This window comes from Oryza sativa, chromosome 1 (assembly GCF_034140825.1).
Source record: "Oryza sativa Japonica Group chromosome 1, ASM3414082v1".
NCBI classification, from domain to species: Eukaryota; Viridiplantae; Streptophyta; class Magnoliopsida; order Poales; family Poaceae; genus Oryza; species Oryza sativa.
This window is the reverse complement of record NC_089035.1, coordinates 28582952-28600232: the sequence shown is the minus strand read 5'-3', so window position 1 is coordinate 28600232 and position 17281 is coordinate 28582952. Positions and strand designations below refer to the sequence as shown.

Genomic DNA, 17281 nt, shown 5'->3' with positions numbered 1-17281 from the left:
GACATGATCAAGATGTACCAGTGATGTCAAGTAACTAGATGCAGCCAGCCACTTCCAAAAATGAAACGAAGAAAAATAAGAAAGGATGAGATCCCCATAAACAATTGCCTAATTTCAGAATCATCGACAATACCAATACACACAATGCTCAAGGAACACAATGCCGGCGTAAATGCTCCCGCCGAAGCTGCAGCCTGCAGGACATAAGATCCTGCATAGCATCCGATCTTGAAATAGCAGAAAGACACTTCGTTTAAAAAATCGATTAGTTACAACGGCAAGAGTTCTACGTATAAAAATAGCAGAAAGACACATCGTTTGGGTTAAAACGAGGGTCGCATTTAATTGCAGACAAGCATATAATCAGATTCAGCGCATACTCCAAACAGCATAGTACACAGTTCAACTATTCATAAGCCTGAAAATTCACAGCCTACGGCCAATACTTTATACATAGAATTTTCCACGGCTAGTAGTACCGTAGTACTTCAGCTTGTACGTACTGTTTGCTCTGGTTCCCTTGCTGCGACAGAAATCACAGTAACAATTTCACAAAGCTGAAGAAATACATCTCATGTCATTCTCTCTTTCCGCGCATCTGACCGCAGAAAGGACCATCTCAGTGTCGACTGGGATCAACAGAGATGCTTCAATTCTAACGGAAGAGCCTGGGAACAGTCCGCCGTGGGATCTTCCCTTCAAGTTTCAATCTTCTGTAGGCTTCTCTGATGTGGCAAGGCCTTACTGGTCCAGAATCTTTCCTCTCAGTCATAACTATTCTAGCTGCAACAGACACAATCGAATTGTCAAAAATAAAGTGAATAAAGCCATCCCTCCTTTTTCTTCTGATGTCAGAGAACAAGTTTATGGAAAGCAGAAAAGGACATTTGAACACGGACGATTACAAAAGATCAGTCATAAGAGTGATTTGCTTTAAGAGATGAGCATACATCAAAATCATAGGTGCTTTGGTGGTAGTGTTCTATGAGCAACAAAGTAAATAAGATAATTACTCTAGACTTGCCTGTTTCAACAAGCTCACCAACAAACATCTTTGCAATTCCTGATACTACAATTGTTGTTGGTAGAGAAATCTTTTGACTGCCAGTAATGCTCGCCAATAGCTGCATGGAAACAGAATATCAAATCAACTTTAAAAAAACATGGGTGTAGCTATATTTATGGCGTCATATTTTTCATCAAAAAATAGTCGGCATGTATTTACATTGTAAGTCCCTAAATTACATATGTAATTTTAGTGTATTTACAATGTAAGTCTCAAAATTACATATGTAAGTAATAAAATTACATATGTAAATTCGAAATTACATACTAATTACATATGTAAATGGGGTGTAAATGAGGTGTAACTACTGTGTAAGTGGTTAAAAAAAATCGACTGTAGCATATGGCGCCATATTTCTAGCAACTCCGAAAAACATTCCAATAACGCAGTGATCTCATATTTCAACCACTGATGAGGAAATACATTAAAGCACTTGTCCCTCTGACTAGAACGTAATTTCAAAGCATTGTTAACTTCAGGCATTCAACAGCCAAAAGTAACATTTTTACCGAGAAAAAGGTCAAACTTTGGATTGACACTACAAAAAGGCTTTCTTAGCCTGCCTATAAATTGAAGAAAAGAATATTGACCAAGTTTGGTTTTTTATTTAGAGAGTGTACATCACTTACAATCAGTAGAAACGATGACATAGGCAAAAATGTATTTATCTACAACTTGGAGCGAAATCAACTGTCCTGTACATGAAGCTCTATCAACAATTTGGACAAGACATGCATGGTACATTGTACAACTCATGGTATGCATCCACAAAAGAAACATGAACCAAAATAGAACAGGTGTTATTCAACAGAAAATAAGGTAACTGTAAGACTTAAGAAAGCAGAAAATGTTAATGTGATCCACATTTTGTGGAAAGCTTTTATTGCAAAGGGGAACACTGAAGCCAATTCAGATGGAGGCGCCACACGCATCACACGCACATGATATTGCAGTTTATACTTGTACGATATTAAATCAATGGATGTTGGGAATGAGATCATACCTTTTTCATGTTAGATTTCTGGAATCCAGATCTGCGGAATGACTCATACCGGTTCATCTGGTCTTCTGTAAATTGAGACAGTATGGCACTGGAAAAGGAGTACATAGTTTTTCAAACATAGAATTCTTATTTAGATGGGTTTAATATTTCACTATATATATTGGAACATAAATCTGAGAAGTGCATAATGTCAGGATGTTCTGTAAATAAAATCACAAACAATTGAGAACAATCCCCTTTTCCAATTCAGAAATCTCCACTAGTACAAATCTTACTGTCACAAATTAACCAAAGTTGAACGGTGAAGGACACCAAAATACACTGAACTTGATCAAGAACATATTCTCAATAGACAGTCATATGGTTCCTAACTTTAACTGATCTTTATGCCAGTAAACGCTTCACATATAGCTGGAAACTGGGACTACAGTCTTTATGAAGTGAATAATGTCAGGTTGTTCTGTAACTACAATCACGAACAATCCTTACTCCAATTCAGAAATTTCCACTAGTACAAATCTTACTGTCACAAATTAACCAAAGTTAAAAGGGTGAAGGACGCTAAAACACTGAACTCGATCAAAGAACGTATATACTCAACAGACGGTCATATGGTTCCTGAATTTAGTTGATCCTTATGCAGTTAACCCTTCATATATAGCACGCACCAGAAGAAGGCAAAACTAGGTTTAGGATGAGCGCAGCCAAGCACCTACTTCATCTTGGCGAGCTTGTCGGGGTCGCTGGTGCCGGAGGGCAGCTTGTCGAGGTCGACCTCCATGTGGTCCTCCTCGTCATCCTCCTCCTCCTGCTGCTCCTTCTGGACCCGCACCACCTTACCCCTCGCCGCGGCCGCGGCGGCACCACCGGAGCCCGATGGCGCGGCCCTCGAAGGAGGCAGCCGCAGCGGAGGCCCGCGCGACCCGCTGGCGCCGTCGTATCCCTCGGGCGCCCCGGCCGCGTCCTCCTCGTTCGCCGCCGGCGACTCCGGCGGCGACTCCTGCTCCTCCACCGCCGCCTCGAACGGGTCCTTCATGGCCGCGGCTGGAGACGAATCGCAAGAGTCCAGAGTCTTCTGAAAATTTTTGGGCCGGGGTTGACCTACCTGCTCGCCGCCGCCGGGCTTGGTGGGCTGCTTCGCGCGTGGGCCTTTTTCTCGGGCCGGATTTCTGGGCCGATTTCTCCGTGGCGGCCGCGAGAATTTTCACCGGTGAATCAAATCGCTCGTGCCGAACGCGCCACCGCTGAGCAGCTCACGCCTCACGGCGCGTGCAGCAGCGGCGGAAACAAATTCTCTAACTGACATATGAATTTTGCAGTTCGTGAACCTACATATTAACGACGTACTCCCTCCGTCTTATAAAAGACCAACTTAGTACTAGATATAACACATCCTAATACCATAAATTTGAACACACTATACTAGAATATATCACATATAATCCTAGATTCCTTTTTTACGTCAGAGAACAACATCAGAGGAGCATTCTTTCAGCAACGGCAGATGTTACACGCTTATACACAGTTGAAACCGTGATGTGGCCTACCTCCGATGCGGACCTTACAATGGCCGGGCGCAAAGTAAAGAAAAAAGGAACAAAAAAAAACAGGATTACTACTACTACCATCATCAGAACAGCAACAAAAAAGTTTCATCTTTTCGTTCGAGACGTATCACATCGTGCAACAGGTTTTCGGGACCAGAAAACTCCCAAGCCGTGGGCACTGACCCACCGAGAGACCCATCCTGAGAACGATGCATCAAACGTGTGCAATAAAAAGCTTAAGCAGCTACAAAAACAACAACCCCGATCGATCACGCTGGGATTTGGGCATTCAGGAGGAGGATAGGATTTGCTTTGCCCCCCTCTCACAGCTTTTGCATTACCTCCGTATCGCGCCTTGTTTAGTGGAGGCCGTTTTGTTTATTGCCGCTAATCCTAACGCATAGGATTCTCGCTCGCTCACCATTGACCTCCTCTTTGCCCAAGCAAAGCCTCGCCATTAGATTACTTACCCAGATCACACAACAATATTCTTCGCTAGTTCTTGCAGCTCTCTCTCCCCTGAATAAAATTGACGGCACAAAGGTGCTTTCTGGCGCCGATCACTTTGCTCCACGAATATAAAAAACAACATACTATATGCACACACATATATACTATCATACTCCGTATGATACATCATACATGTGAATATAAAACGACGAGAGCCACATATATCGTCGTGTTTTTTTTTCCGCTTTGCTGGTGATGAGAGTGAATATTCGACCGGCTGTTCGTCTGAGGCTCGTCTGACCAAACTCCCGCTATCATTGCCGATTATTATTCCTCGCTTCGGTTGCGCTGATCGCTTTCAGCAACAGGGGGGGAGGGGGGGGGGGTGCGACAAACAAAAAGAGATGCCCAGCTCGTGTATATCTCTCGAAGACTCCCAAAGCTGTGTGTGTGTATATATATATATATATATATATATATATATATATATATATATATATATGGGGCACCATGGTGCCCGGGCACCATGGTATCTAATGCACAAAATCACTCAAAATTTTCAAAATTTTTAAATTGTGAGTATATACCTAGTTATAATAATTTGATTCATACCTATACTTATCAACAAAACAACTCAAATTTAACTTTATTTCATAATCCATGATTACATACCTAACTAATTATATGTATGGATGCTATATACCTAGAATCAAAATATAACAAAAACAAGTTCAAATTCAGTTCAAACTTGCTTTAAACTAGTTAGTAAAGTAGTTAATGTTAATACCTAAGTAATTGAAAAAGTTTCATACTCATTTGAATTGGGTATATACTCAATTTCAACAATGGTGCCCGGACACCATGGAGCACCAAACAAATTTAATATATATATATATATATATATATATATATATATATATATATATATATATATATATATATATATATATATATATATATATATATATATATATATATATAGAGAGAGAGAGAGAGAGAGAGAGAGAGAGAGAGAGAGAGAGTCCTGCCTCCAACTGGTAGCGTATAAAATATCATCGTACGCTTGTACTAAATGGAGGTCGTATCTGCGACGGGATCGTAGCCAGCCAGGCCTGATCTCCTGCTATACTACCTGCAATGCAAGTCCTGGCTGGAGCTGCAAAAGTGTAGCCTTGTCCGGTTGTCCCCTGTTCAGGGGCGTACGTGTCGAGCTCCGGCGATCTCTGCTGCCGCCGGGACGGCCGGCCGGGTGCGTCCGTGCGTGGTTGGGATCTCACAAGGTGGAGCTCGCCACTGTCTCGCTGCTGGAGCTGTGTGACGCATGGCGATACGCCCCTCTTCTGATTGAGAGAATGATAATTCTATACTCATCCGTCCCATAATACAAAGGATTTTATATAAATATGACACATCTTAGTGTAATAAGTCTAATAAGTCTAGACCGTCGTACTAGGATATACCACATTCACCCAATATCTCTTATATCATAGGACGGGAGGAGTATAAGGTGTTAGGAGGTACTATATTTTTTAATATAAAATTTATTATCTTCGTTTACTAGTTATCTTAAGGTATCATAATTTTTAATATAAAATTTTAGAATATATAGATAATTCGTTTTTAAGTATCGTAAAATTTCTCCTAAAGTAATGCACGGCCAAGGTTGCCTTCTTTTTGTAAAATCAGCAGCCTCATCCTCTTCTGTGTGTCCATTTCTTTTCTCCTTTTCTTATTGTTGTCTTAGGCTTTTTTTGCGGTTCTAAATTCTAATGGCTATCAAGCATCAGCATTGCTCTCACCCTTGTCTTTTCCGGGCTTGTGCGATTCGAGTGGCCATTATGGGGTGATTATTATGTGTACTTGGAACAATGTATCTGTCAATGTGGAGGAGTACTAATAATCCCTGCCAGCTGATTAAAAAGATTATGCAGCTTCGACTTTTTGTATGGCTTGTGTGGTAGTGGACTGTACTAGTACTATGCTAGCTAGGTGCATGCTTATGTGCTGAAATGGTTCTCAGGAAAATAATAATGGTATGAATGCTATATTCTAAAAAAGAAGAACAGATTAATTAATATGCATAAGTTCGTTGAACTAGTTGCAAGCAATTTTTTTAATTACACGGTGGACGCACACGCGCACACATCACTATACACGCAATATCACATTCACATCCCCATGAAAGCGTCACCTACCACATGCTTTAAGAAATGGAAACTAACAGCGCATCCCTGATTCCACTAAAGTTCTATTGAAAACCCATGTGCAGTGTATAATATTTATAGGCACCAGAATTTAAACCCTGGTGGATGGAGTCATGCATCCACGACTCCACCACCACACCGTTAGCGTTTCCCATGCATCTTTTCTTTTTTTTTTTAATTGGGCAATGCTCTGTTATGCTATTTTTCCGTCAGTAGGAAGACAGCTTTAACTCTAAGCAAGCTATAAGTCTGTAACCACACAACCTATAGCCCCATATGGAGTTCTGGACTTGTCATAGCAAATTGTCACACATGCAAATGATATTGGTTGAAATTGTGCCGTAGAAAATTTATAGTACTAGCATATAAATAGAAAAAAAAAACGAAACGAGCATAAATGTAGGAACCCAATGAAATTGGTTGTGTTAGATTCATTATATCGCTTCCCTTGACCTCCTTTCAGGCTAAACCTGTGAATGGAGAATAATTTTCCAGTTTCCACTCTGATAAAGAGCAGAGACTATTGGCCTAGCTGACGAAATTCCAGAACAAACACGCCCTCCAATCCGTTTGGAGAATCTCTTCATTAGTAAAACACCAAGTTGCCTGCCTCCATTATTGTCAAAAGCATTTTTCCTTTGTGAGAGAGAAAGAAGGCTCTGCAAAAGCTAGTTTGAAGAAGGAACCAGCTAGCAGTTCAATGTTCAATGTACTCGAGGGAATTATCTATCAGCTGTTTGCTTCAGACCATGCGAAATGCAGTCAGTGCATTATATTGCAAAGAAAACACAGCACCGATCCATCCACCAACAATTCGTCAAGGATGACGACAGAGTTTTCTGTCCATCTGCTGATGAAGCGAACCTTCAGATTAACAACAGCTCGACGAGCAGTTGAGCGAAGGACGACCTCGTTTCAATTCGCTGTTTGTTTGTGCGGTGCAATGAGCCATTGGAGGAAATTAAGAAAGAAAGCGTGCGCGGGGAAGCCAATCGAACGAGAAAAACTATGGGTTTTGGTGCTTGCCATTACGTGCGTGCAGCCCGGTCTTATCAGAGAGAGAGAGAGAGAGAACAATATTTAGCGAGTGATTCCGTGGTTTGATGAGCTCATGGGCGCGTCAGCAATGCACTACACAAATCATATGCGTGATGTGCAGTGCGCTGCTGAATAATCGTGTCGTTGTCGTTGTTTTCTTCTCAAAGATCGTCATTATCGTAAGAGTAGGTCACTAGATAACCGCGTAGGTTAAGTCGCATAAGCACTAGGTTGGATTTGAGGCATGGATGCCAACCTATAACTCTGAATTACTATAGCTAGCTGAATCAAACGGTTGAGAACTTTGTTTCTAAATGTTTCGTAACAACTTGTAAGTAAGTCAGCACTGGCTGCACTGCTAGTTTCATTTGCAGAGGTGGTACTTCAGCCTGGATATACACGGTGCAAGCGTAGAATAGTTTACACTCACACAGCTCACAAGTTCAATGAGCAGGATTACTATCTCAGAGGTTGAAATTTATCTAGGCAAGGACACACAAGCTACTGTAAGGACTGTCTTAAGAATTACTCCACAACTTTATGCTATATTTGACCATGGGAAATTTTTCATGTTTATGTGGGAAAGAAATAGTTTTCTGTAAAATTCCTAGGAAACCTTATGTTTCAATTAAATACCATCCCCATCTTAAAATATAGCTATTCTGGAAATATGTATGTTCTAAGACGGAGGGAGTATCTTCTTAAATTACACCATGTAAAATGCACGGGAGCTATAGAAGAGCCATTCTTCGATATTGAGACTGTGATAATCTCAATTGAGAGAATTATGAATCTCTTTGTATACGTCTTCTAGTATATGCACCACTTAGGATAAGGAGGATAAGTACTAAGTAGTGCCGAAAGTACTCTTGTACTGTCAAGTTGGGGATGAAAACAACTAGTGGCTTTATAGATAGAGAGGGATCACTATAGAGCTCTTTACATATAAGACATGGACAAATCATGGGGGAAAAAAGGAATTGAAAGATTTCAACTTGCCCAGTTGACACCTTATATGACATATTATAGAAGGCAAAAGAATCACTACTATTAGTGAAGTAGCTCAAGATACACAACTGGTAGCTGCCACCCATACACTCTGTTGGCATCCCTCACCACCCCGTGGAGAGAATATCCAGTTATACCATATTAGAATTCTTGTCGGTTTAAGATTTTAAGCTTTGGAGCACGATAGCACTAGATATTGCGTTTGTCTTCCCACCTCACTTTCTCTCTTTTTTTTTACATTCTATCAAAATTGTATTTAAATTTCTTTACCATTGTAGGGGTTTATGTTTTGATGTTGTAAATTACTTCAGATTTTTCGCCGGTTTAAGATTTTACGCTTTGCAGCATGGTAACACTAGATATTTTGTTTATCTTCCCACCTCACTTTCTCCTTTTTTTTCCATTTATCAATTTTATATTTAAAATTTCTTTAGTGTTGTAGGTGTTTATGTTTCGATGTTGTAAATTACTTTAGAATTTTTGTCGGTTTTAGATTTTACGTTTGGAGCACGGTAACACTAGATGTTTTGTTTGTCTTCACACCTCACTTTCTCTTTTTTTTCCATTATATCAAATTTGTATTTAAAATTCTTTTAGTGTAGTAGGGTTTTATGTTTTGATGTTGTAAATTACTTTAGAATTTTTGCTGGTTTAAGATTATATTTTACATTTGGAGCACGGTAACACTAGATATTTTGTATGTCTTTCCACCTCACTTTCTCCATTTTGTCCATTCTATCAAATTTGTATTTAAAATTTCTTTAGCGTTGTATGGGCGTATGTTTTGATGTTGTAAATTACTTTAGATTTTTTTTTGCCGGTTTAAGATTTTACACTTTGGAGCACGGTAACACTAGTTATTTTGTTTGTCTTCCCACCTCAGCCCTTTGGATCATCCATCAAAGATTTTTCCTGTTTCCAACCCCCCCCCCCAGCCCCCTAAAAAAAGAAAAAAAAGAAAAAAAACAAACATTAAACAAGAAGTGATAGCTCTGAATTATAAAATTGAAGAACGGAATACTTGATATTGATAGTTTTCAACTGGAATATTTAACAAAAGAAATTAAGAATTTGCTTCGATTGGATTGGCTACTATACATGGATTAGATTATATTCCCTTTAGAAAATCTGTTAGTGTAATGCCAATTTTTAGTGGACTTGTAGTGCACGTCCAAATTAAGCTCGATCATATAGGACAATAGAGTAGGTAACTAAATTCTCTTGAATATATAAATCCTTGAGAAAGTTAATATCAACCCAAAATTCAAAAGGAGGAAGTCCAAATAGGGAAAAGACATACACATGGTGCGACAAATTTATCTGTCTAGTATAGCAACATGGGACACGGCAGATCATATTGGCAGCCGTTGAGACGAAACAAGTCAAGTACATAGATACATGGCATGATCTCAAGTGGTGGCGTGCAGGCTTTCTTCTTTCTTAGGCAACATGAGCGTGTGTGGCCAGATTGTTCTCACAAATTGTCATCTTTTTGCCCTGATTGGGCCAGCCACCAATTAGCTCATGAGCATCCCCTTAATTTGTCAATGCTATATATAAAACCTTGTGCTGGCCCCTCCACTAACCACCCCCCAAGTTCTTATCGCGGAGTAACTGTCAGCTAGCTCTCTCATACACGCGCGCGCACACTCACGCGAACGAATAAACGCTAAAGTGACTCAGCCCTTTCAGAAAAAAAAAACTATGTCCATTTTTCTCACATCCTGCAAATTTCTTGCTTGCGTCTAAAAAAAATATTGCTGTTAGGAATGAGTAGGCATGAGAGATCTTTTACTACGCTAACCAACCAAGGATTTCGTTCACAATCAATTAAACATGGCCATAGAACAAATAGCACTTCCGTGGAAATTAAGTAATTAAGAACTATACGGTGATTTAGCTAGTTCTCATGTGCCTAATTTCATTAGTTGAGGCGGTAACATGGCATTCCAAAGCACAGTTGTGCTGCTTAGACCAGTAGATCAATAAATATTATCGAAGCCATTGGGATTTGAGAGTAGAGCTTGATGCACTACCAAGACACTTAAGGCCATGTACAACGCGTGGCTCTAACTTGTGGTCTCACAGCTCCACGTCGAAGCCGAGCCGAGCTGGCACTCCCGCTGGTGGTCTCGCAGGCTGACAGTGATCTTGCAGAAGAACCGATCGAAGCACCCTGACTGGGCTCGGGAGCCGCGAAGCCACGAGCCGAAGCTTCGCGTTGGAGGAGTTGGAGCCCCGCGCGTCACCTCATCCGGTCCCCCCGTGCACCTACTCCAAATACGCATCTCGCCGTGGTCGTCGTCGCTGCTCCCTACCACCGCCGGTGTGGAGGCCGGACTCGCGCCGCTTCGCCGTCTTCCTCATCTCCACCATCGTCCTCGTGGGCCAGTAGGCGCGCGTCATCGACAGCACACCGCCGGCGCCACCGCTGCTCCCCGCCGCCACCAGATCCGCCGCCGCAAGAGCTCGAGTGCCGCCGTTCTGCCTCGCCTAGAGAAAAGGAGAGGGCAGATGGGGAGCTCGCGGCGGCGGGGTTGACTGGGAGAAGCCGGTGAGCTTGCGCCGGTGAGGGAAGGGGAGAAGCCGGCGAGCTCGCGCCGGAGAAGGGAGGAAAGAGAGCGACGACAGAGAAGTTCTCGGTGGAGAAGAAATCGAGAAGAGAGAGAGGGGGGATGGGAAGAGGCTGACAGTGGGTCACAAGGTGTTTAGGGGTGTATATATACTTCTTTTGTTTACTATAGGGTTCAAAATATAAAGTTTTAGTAGGTTTGATAATAATATATATGCAAGGGCTGACATATAAATAGATAGGGGCTGAAATTCAAAATACGTTTTGGAGTGGTTTCCACTATAAGTAGTGTGACCTTTTTGTGGTTCTTTCCTATGTGGTGTCTTAAGACCACTGGTGCTTATGGCCTCCATTGTACATGCCCTAATTAGAACAAGCTTTTTATTAACAGGCATAGCTCCTCCCATGTTTTATTAGTCGATGTTCTACTATAATGAAAAATCCTATTATAATGAAAAATTGATATAAAGTTATCCTGAAATGCTTTAAATTAAAGTAAATGCTGCATGTTTGACAATACGTATTTAGCGTACTTGGAGGCACCAAAATATTCTACAGTAGCTGATAACGGTAGGTACTAGAGCAATTACCAAATTAAATGCTACTCCTTCCATCCTAAAATATAATAACCTATAACCGAATATGATATTTCTTAACATAACATATCTGGAGTTCTGGGCTGAACGTTGTACGAAATATCCCATCTAATTTTAGGTTCTTATATTGTAGGATAGAGGGAGTAGTTGATAATATAAGATACATATATGGAGCAAGCAACAATACGTAAATACCTTCTAGGATGTCTATTCTAATTTTTAAGTTCCAATTGACTGTAAAAACACTCATAATCCAATGGAAGGCTTCTTATATGATGGCCACATGGATGGACAGCATTGCATTTCATGTCAATAATCACTAAGAATGTTTTATGACAAAGATCCACTAGAAAAGGAGTTAGTAATGGTGGGGACATGTGGAACAAAGAGAGGTAAATTCTGAAAGTATATAGATATATTTAAAGGTAGAACATGTCGATCGTTATAATATTCTAGAAGATCTAAAAAAGAGGATAATTTCACCTTGACGATTTGATATGGTCGTGAATCGTGATCATGATCATCTATATTATTTATGCCCTTATTATGTACTATAGACATTATATTTTTATAGTCCTTTAGTTCATATAATTAAATTGAAGAATTTTTTTCCAAGGCTAGTTGGTTGGAGAATATAATTAAAGTTTGAAGATAAAGTAGATGAAACTAAATTTGTTAACTATATAACACGAACATGCACATGTCACGATTGCTAAAAAAGATATTTCTTTCTTTTAGTGACCTAGCTATAGTGTGCAGAAATGTTGCCCCAATGTGTGTGGCCTCATATTGGCCGTGATGCAAGGCTTTCGTTTGCCGTGTGTTTGATGCCGGTATAAAAATTGTGTAAATTTTTTATTGGCACAGATGTCATAGTTGTAATTCTATTACTTTGTTATATATCTAAACATGAATGATTTAGATTTGAAAAGAAAGTTGCTTTTGTTCAAAATTTAATTCGTCCAGGACTTTGAGACATTTTATCTGACTTTATTCTATCTAGATTACATCTAATATAATCCTAAGTTGCTAATTTTTAAGATAGAAGGAGTATAATTTATTAAAAAAAATTGTCTATTTTCATGTGTAATAAATGAAGAGGCATCAAATTAATTCATTTCTACACTTCAATTATCGTACATCAATCTAAATCAAACGAGTATATTTCACGAAACTATGACCAAACTATTGCAAAGATTTGAAAAAGTCGACAACAAATACACATATTTGATATCAAATTTATCATATATAGAACTATGAATTTCATGCATAGTGTATCTATAAATTTAACACCAATTTCATCCCAAAAGTATCAATTCTGTAACTCCAACACAATATTAGCATTAGGGATCTGAATTCTAAGGGTGTGTTTGAGGAGGAGATTGAGGAGATTGGGAAGATACGCAAAACGAGGTGAGCCATTAGCACATGATTAATTGAGTATTAACTATTTTAAACTTTAAAAATGGATTGATATGATTTTTTTAAAGCAACTTTCCTATAGAAATTTTTTGAAAAAAACACACCGTTTAGTAGTTCGGGAAGCGTACGCGCGGAAAACGAAACAATCTTTCTCCCTTTCTCCTGCACTTGAACGCAACCTAAAAGTTGCAGTTTGTGATAACTTCATTATGAAATCTATAGCTCTGTGAAAGTGTATTTTAAATATAACTTCGTGATAAATTTAATATTAAATTTGTGTAGTTTTGTTATGACCTTGTTAAATCTATAATTTTATAATAGTTTAATCATAATATTTATAGTTATAGTTAATGCATTTTACTCTAAATAAACTATATGGAATCACAGCATAGAGCAACATCTCACGCTGGGAGTTATCGTTGTAAACATATATATGAACTATTGCATGAACAACTTTACACGCTTTGATTATAGTTGTTTGTGCTGTTCTAACTGCCCATGTTTATTTATACACGCATTTGCCGCCACTTCGAGTTGATTAGTCCAAAAATGATGAAGTAACCATCATAACCGCCTAGCTAACCTCCCACCCACTACCTCTCAGCTTATAACGATTAAATCTTTCTAAGTAAAGCCATCGAACTCTCGCCAAAAGCGTATGTAGAACATATGTAAACCATATATTTCCCTGCATAGAATTAATCAATTGCGTTTTTCTTCTCGCCCCCATGGATGCTAAATATAACTTAATCAGCAGTATACACAGCAATATATACTCGTACATAAACGCCATGCTTACTAATCAGTAAAGTACAACGGCACACAATAGAAACGCGAGATCGTGCATTTCCAATAATATTAATGCTGATGAACCCGTAACATCATTAATTGGTTAATGTCACCATCACGTACACACACGCACACCATGGCTCTGTTTTTTTTTTCCTTCTGCTTTTCATAGTTCAACTTTTCCATTAGTGAGCTTGAGACATGATTGGGCGTGTGAGTAAACATTTAACTGTATATGGCCACTATATATAGTCCACCTTGATGTGTGTGTGGACTTAATTTCTCAGGGTGATTATTCCCCTCATCAAATGATCCAACTTGCGTCACTTTCTTTCACCCCCATTTTCTAATGTGGAGTTGGACAACCAACAAGCCCTAAATATTACATTTGGACGCCATGAACTCAAGCCAATCCACCTCAGGGGCATGATCCCCAAATAATGATGATGTTCACATCAAGTAGTGATCTATTGCTTTCCAGAAGCTATACATGTAGTACTACATTGTATTGATGATAAATACATATCCACATAGTAGTTGAACAGCCATGCATGCAAGATTTACTGATGATGGTTGCTGACAGTGAGCATGTGGTGTTCCTACTGTATTGCTGTTATCACAGATCATAGCAGAGACATGGCAAAAAGATTGTTTGAACTGCTAAAAATGTTACGATCCAAACCTAGGGGATGCATGGCACGGTAACATCACATCATCTCAACAGTAGATGATCATATAGCTAGGTGTATATATATGGGTATCCATTATTGTAGTGCTAGAGATACTGTTCATGTAGGTGCACAAAATGAGACCGATTCACAGTGCTACCCTCTAACATTGATCTCACCTAAAAAGGCAAAAATTCCAAGGAAGCAACTGTTCATGAGGCAATGCATGATTAGCCCATCAGGAAATATATTTACAAACACAGTACACCGAACATACATCGGTGTCGTATGTATGTACTTGTAGCACATTATAATATCCATTGATATATTCATCCATGCATGTCTCCACACCAAAACCTTAAACCTTAGCACAAGCAAGTGGCAGTAGCCACCTAAACCAAACCAAAACCACAGCCACCAACCCTGCATATATATCTCATGGACAGTACGTTGTTAATGTGCAACAAATATATGCAGCATTTGTCTCTTGTGCCTTACATGATATATGCATGTTTTTTAGTTTATGCGCCATGCATGATGCATTTCTGCAGCTTCACCAGATTGAAGTGTTGCTACCATTGAAAAACCCTTTTTTTTTCTTCCATGTGCTTCGCTTGACATTTTTTTTTCTTCTTCTTCCTGGAAAGGAAAAGGTTAGATGGCTCAAACGGCTTCATGTACTGGGTCGCCTTCTGCCGCGCCGCCACCTGTGGGTATCTTGTCCGCGGAGGCGGCGGCGGCGGCGGACGACGCGGCGGCCACCTTGCCGTCGCCGTCCACCTTCTTCTGCGTGGTATACTCGCCGTAGAGGTAGGAGGAGAAGCCCCAGACGCAGAGCACGGTGGCCACGGCCTTGTCGGCGCCGAACGGGTCGCGGAAGACGACCACGCCGCCGATGACGTTGGCGGTGAGCACGGCGGTCATGCACACGCCGCTGTGCAGCGACGACGTGAGGTACACCATCCCGGCGGTGCCCATTAAGCAGGCCTGCCACGTCGCCACCAGCGCGGCGAGCACCGCCCAGTACGCCGCCGGGGAGAGGTCCCACCGCGCGAGCTCCTCCTTCCACCCGCCCGCCGCGGCGAGCCCCGCCACCGCCAGCGCGGTCGCCGCCGCCTGCATGATCACCTGCACCTCCACCGCCATGCGGAACCCGCCGGACACGGCCTTGCGGTACACCAGCTCCATCACCGGCAGGTACGCGGCGAAGAGCCCCGCGGCGCCGAGCGTCACGGCGAAGCCGACGAAGTACCTCGCGCGGCTCCCGCCCCCGGGCTGCTCGCCCGAGTCGGACGACCGGAGCGCGATCAGCACGGAACTGAGCGTGAGGAGCACGACGGCATTGAGGTTGGAGAAGTTGAGCGGGTGGCGCACGATGATGGCGGCGAGCACCAGCGTGAAGGCGAGCTGCGTGGACAGCAGCAGCGACGAGGTGGACACCGGCAGGTACGACGAGCTGTACGAGAAGAGCAGGTTGTTCACGCCCATGAGCACGCCGATGACCACGCACGCCGCGAGCAGCCGCCGCGTGAACCACGCGAACGGCCGCGGCTGCGACGGCGACCGGCCGGCGTAGACCGGCACGAGCAGGAACGGGAACCCGACCGACTGCACCAGCGTGGCCACCCACCGGTTGTGCCCGCCGTGCGCGAAGTAGTACCGTGACAGGAGGCTGGACGCCACCGAGCCGCCGAGCAGTGCGGCGTAGTTGGCGAACAGCAGCAGCCGCCGCCTCCGCCTCGCCGCGCGCGCGCCATTGGCGGCGACGCTCGACGGCGGCATGTCGAGCAGTTGCTCCGGCGCGGAGGAGGTGGTGGTGATGGACATTGGCGTGGCGAGACGAGTCGATCGAGCACTCGCGTTTGGATTGGATGGGTTGGGACTTGGGGTGAGGAGGGAAGAGGGGGGGGCGTTGGTGGGGTATTTAAGATAAGTGGGGGATTTGAGAGAGATTAACTAACAAAGAGATTACAAATCTTTTTTTAAGCCGGATAGGTTGGCTATGTTGTTAATTAGTTCAGGATTTGTTATTCTTATAAACACATTCACATTCGAAATTATCCTCCTCACCTTTACTAGTGCACACGATATCATTGTAGTTATGAATCTAAAGATGCATGACACACAATGTGAGACATAATCTTAACTTTTTTTTCTCTATCAATAAAATCTTGCACCGTCTCATGTGAGTCGTTCAAAATGTGTACATTGTTTATCATCGGCGTAGTGTATTGGCCTGGGATATTATCATTCGGAGTTGAATTTGAATTTTGTATTATCTGAAGCCTAATTTTTCATATTTATTCTCGGAGGGTGTATCGAAATTGATCTGAAGTTGTGTGTGTCATAGTAGATGCATGTTGTCTCATGTTTTCAGAATTTTTCACAGCCTTTAGGGTCTGAATATGGGAGCAACCAAAAAGTGCAGTATTACAGCTTCACAAGCAGACCCGGCTTGAAAATGCAAGTTCTGTTGGTATGAAATGTACGGGTTTGGATAACTGTACAAGCAAACCTCGTTCCCGTCGAATATAATACATTCATAACAAAACATTACAGTACAGTACAACAATACTATATTTCGTATAATCCAACCGGTGCAAGCCATATCTAGTCCACTCTCGAAAGTCAAATGATACCTCTGTTTCGTTTAAATACGGTCTAACAGAAATAACAAAAAGGATAGCTGATCAGTTATTAGTTGATCCGAATATATTGTGTGCCTCGGCTATAGGATCGGCACTCTTGGCGGCGGAAGAGATCGATCAAATCAACTGCTCTGATCACGCTTCGCTTCGCCCGTCCGCTTCGCGTTCGTCGTGCCGCGGCCCGCGTCTCCCGCGCACACGCCCACGCCCACGCCCCAACCACGTACGCCCGAGGGCGGCGCACCGCAGGCGCAGCGCGCTGCACCGCAC

The 17281-nt window shown here is 41.9% G+C and overlaps 2 protein-coding genes across 2 annotated transcripts; both read right to left on the bottom strand.

Annotated features, from left to right (window-relative positions):
* Positions 1-317: 317 nt before the first annotated feature.
* Positions 318-3146, bottom strand: LOC4325286 (transcription initiation factor TFIID subunit 11). The gene is made up of 4 exons (XM_015791692.3): positions 2786-3146; positions 2070-2157; positions 1025-1124; positions 318-783 (listed from the first exon to the last, which is right to left on the bottom strand). Exons 1-4 carry the CDS (start codon positions 3103-3105, stop codon positions 656-658), a joined length of 636 nt encoding a protein of 211 aa, XP_015647178.1. The 5' UTR covers positions 3106-3146; the 3' UTR covers positions 318-655.
* An 11411-nt stretch (positions 3147-14557) lies between these two features.
* Positions 14558-16278, bottom strand: LOC4325285 (probable purine permease 4). Its single transcript, XM_015791655.3, has one exon. The coding sequence runs from the start codon at positions 16188-16190 to the stop codon at positions 15027-15029; it is 1164 nt and encodes a 387-aa protein (XP_015647141.1). The 5' UTR covers positions 16191-16278; the 3' UTR covers positions 14558-15026.
* Positions 16279-17281: the final 1003 nt, after the last annotated feature.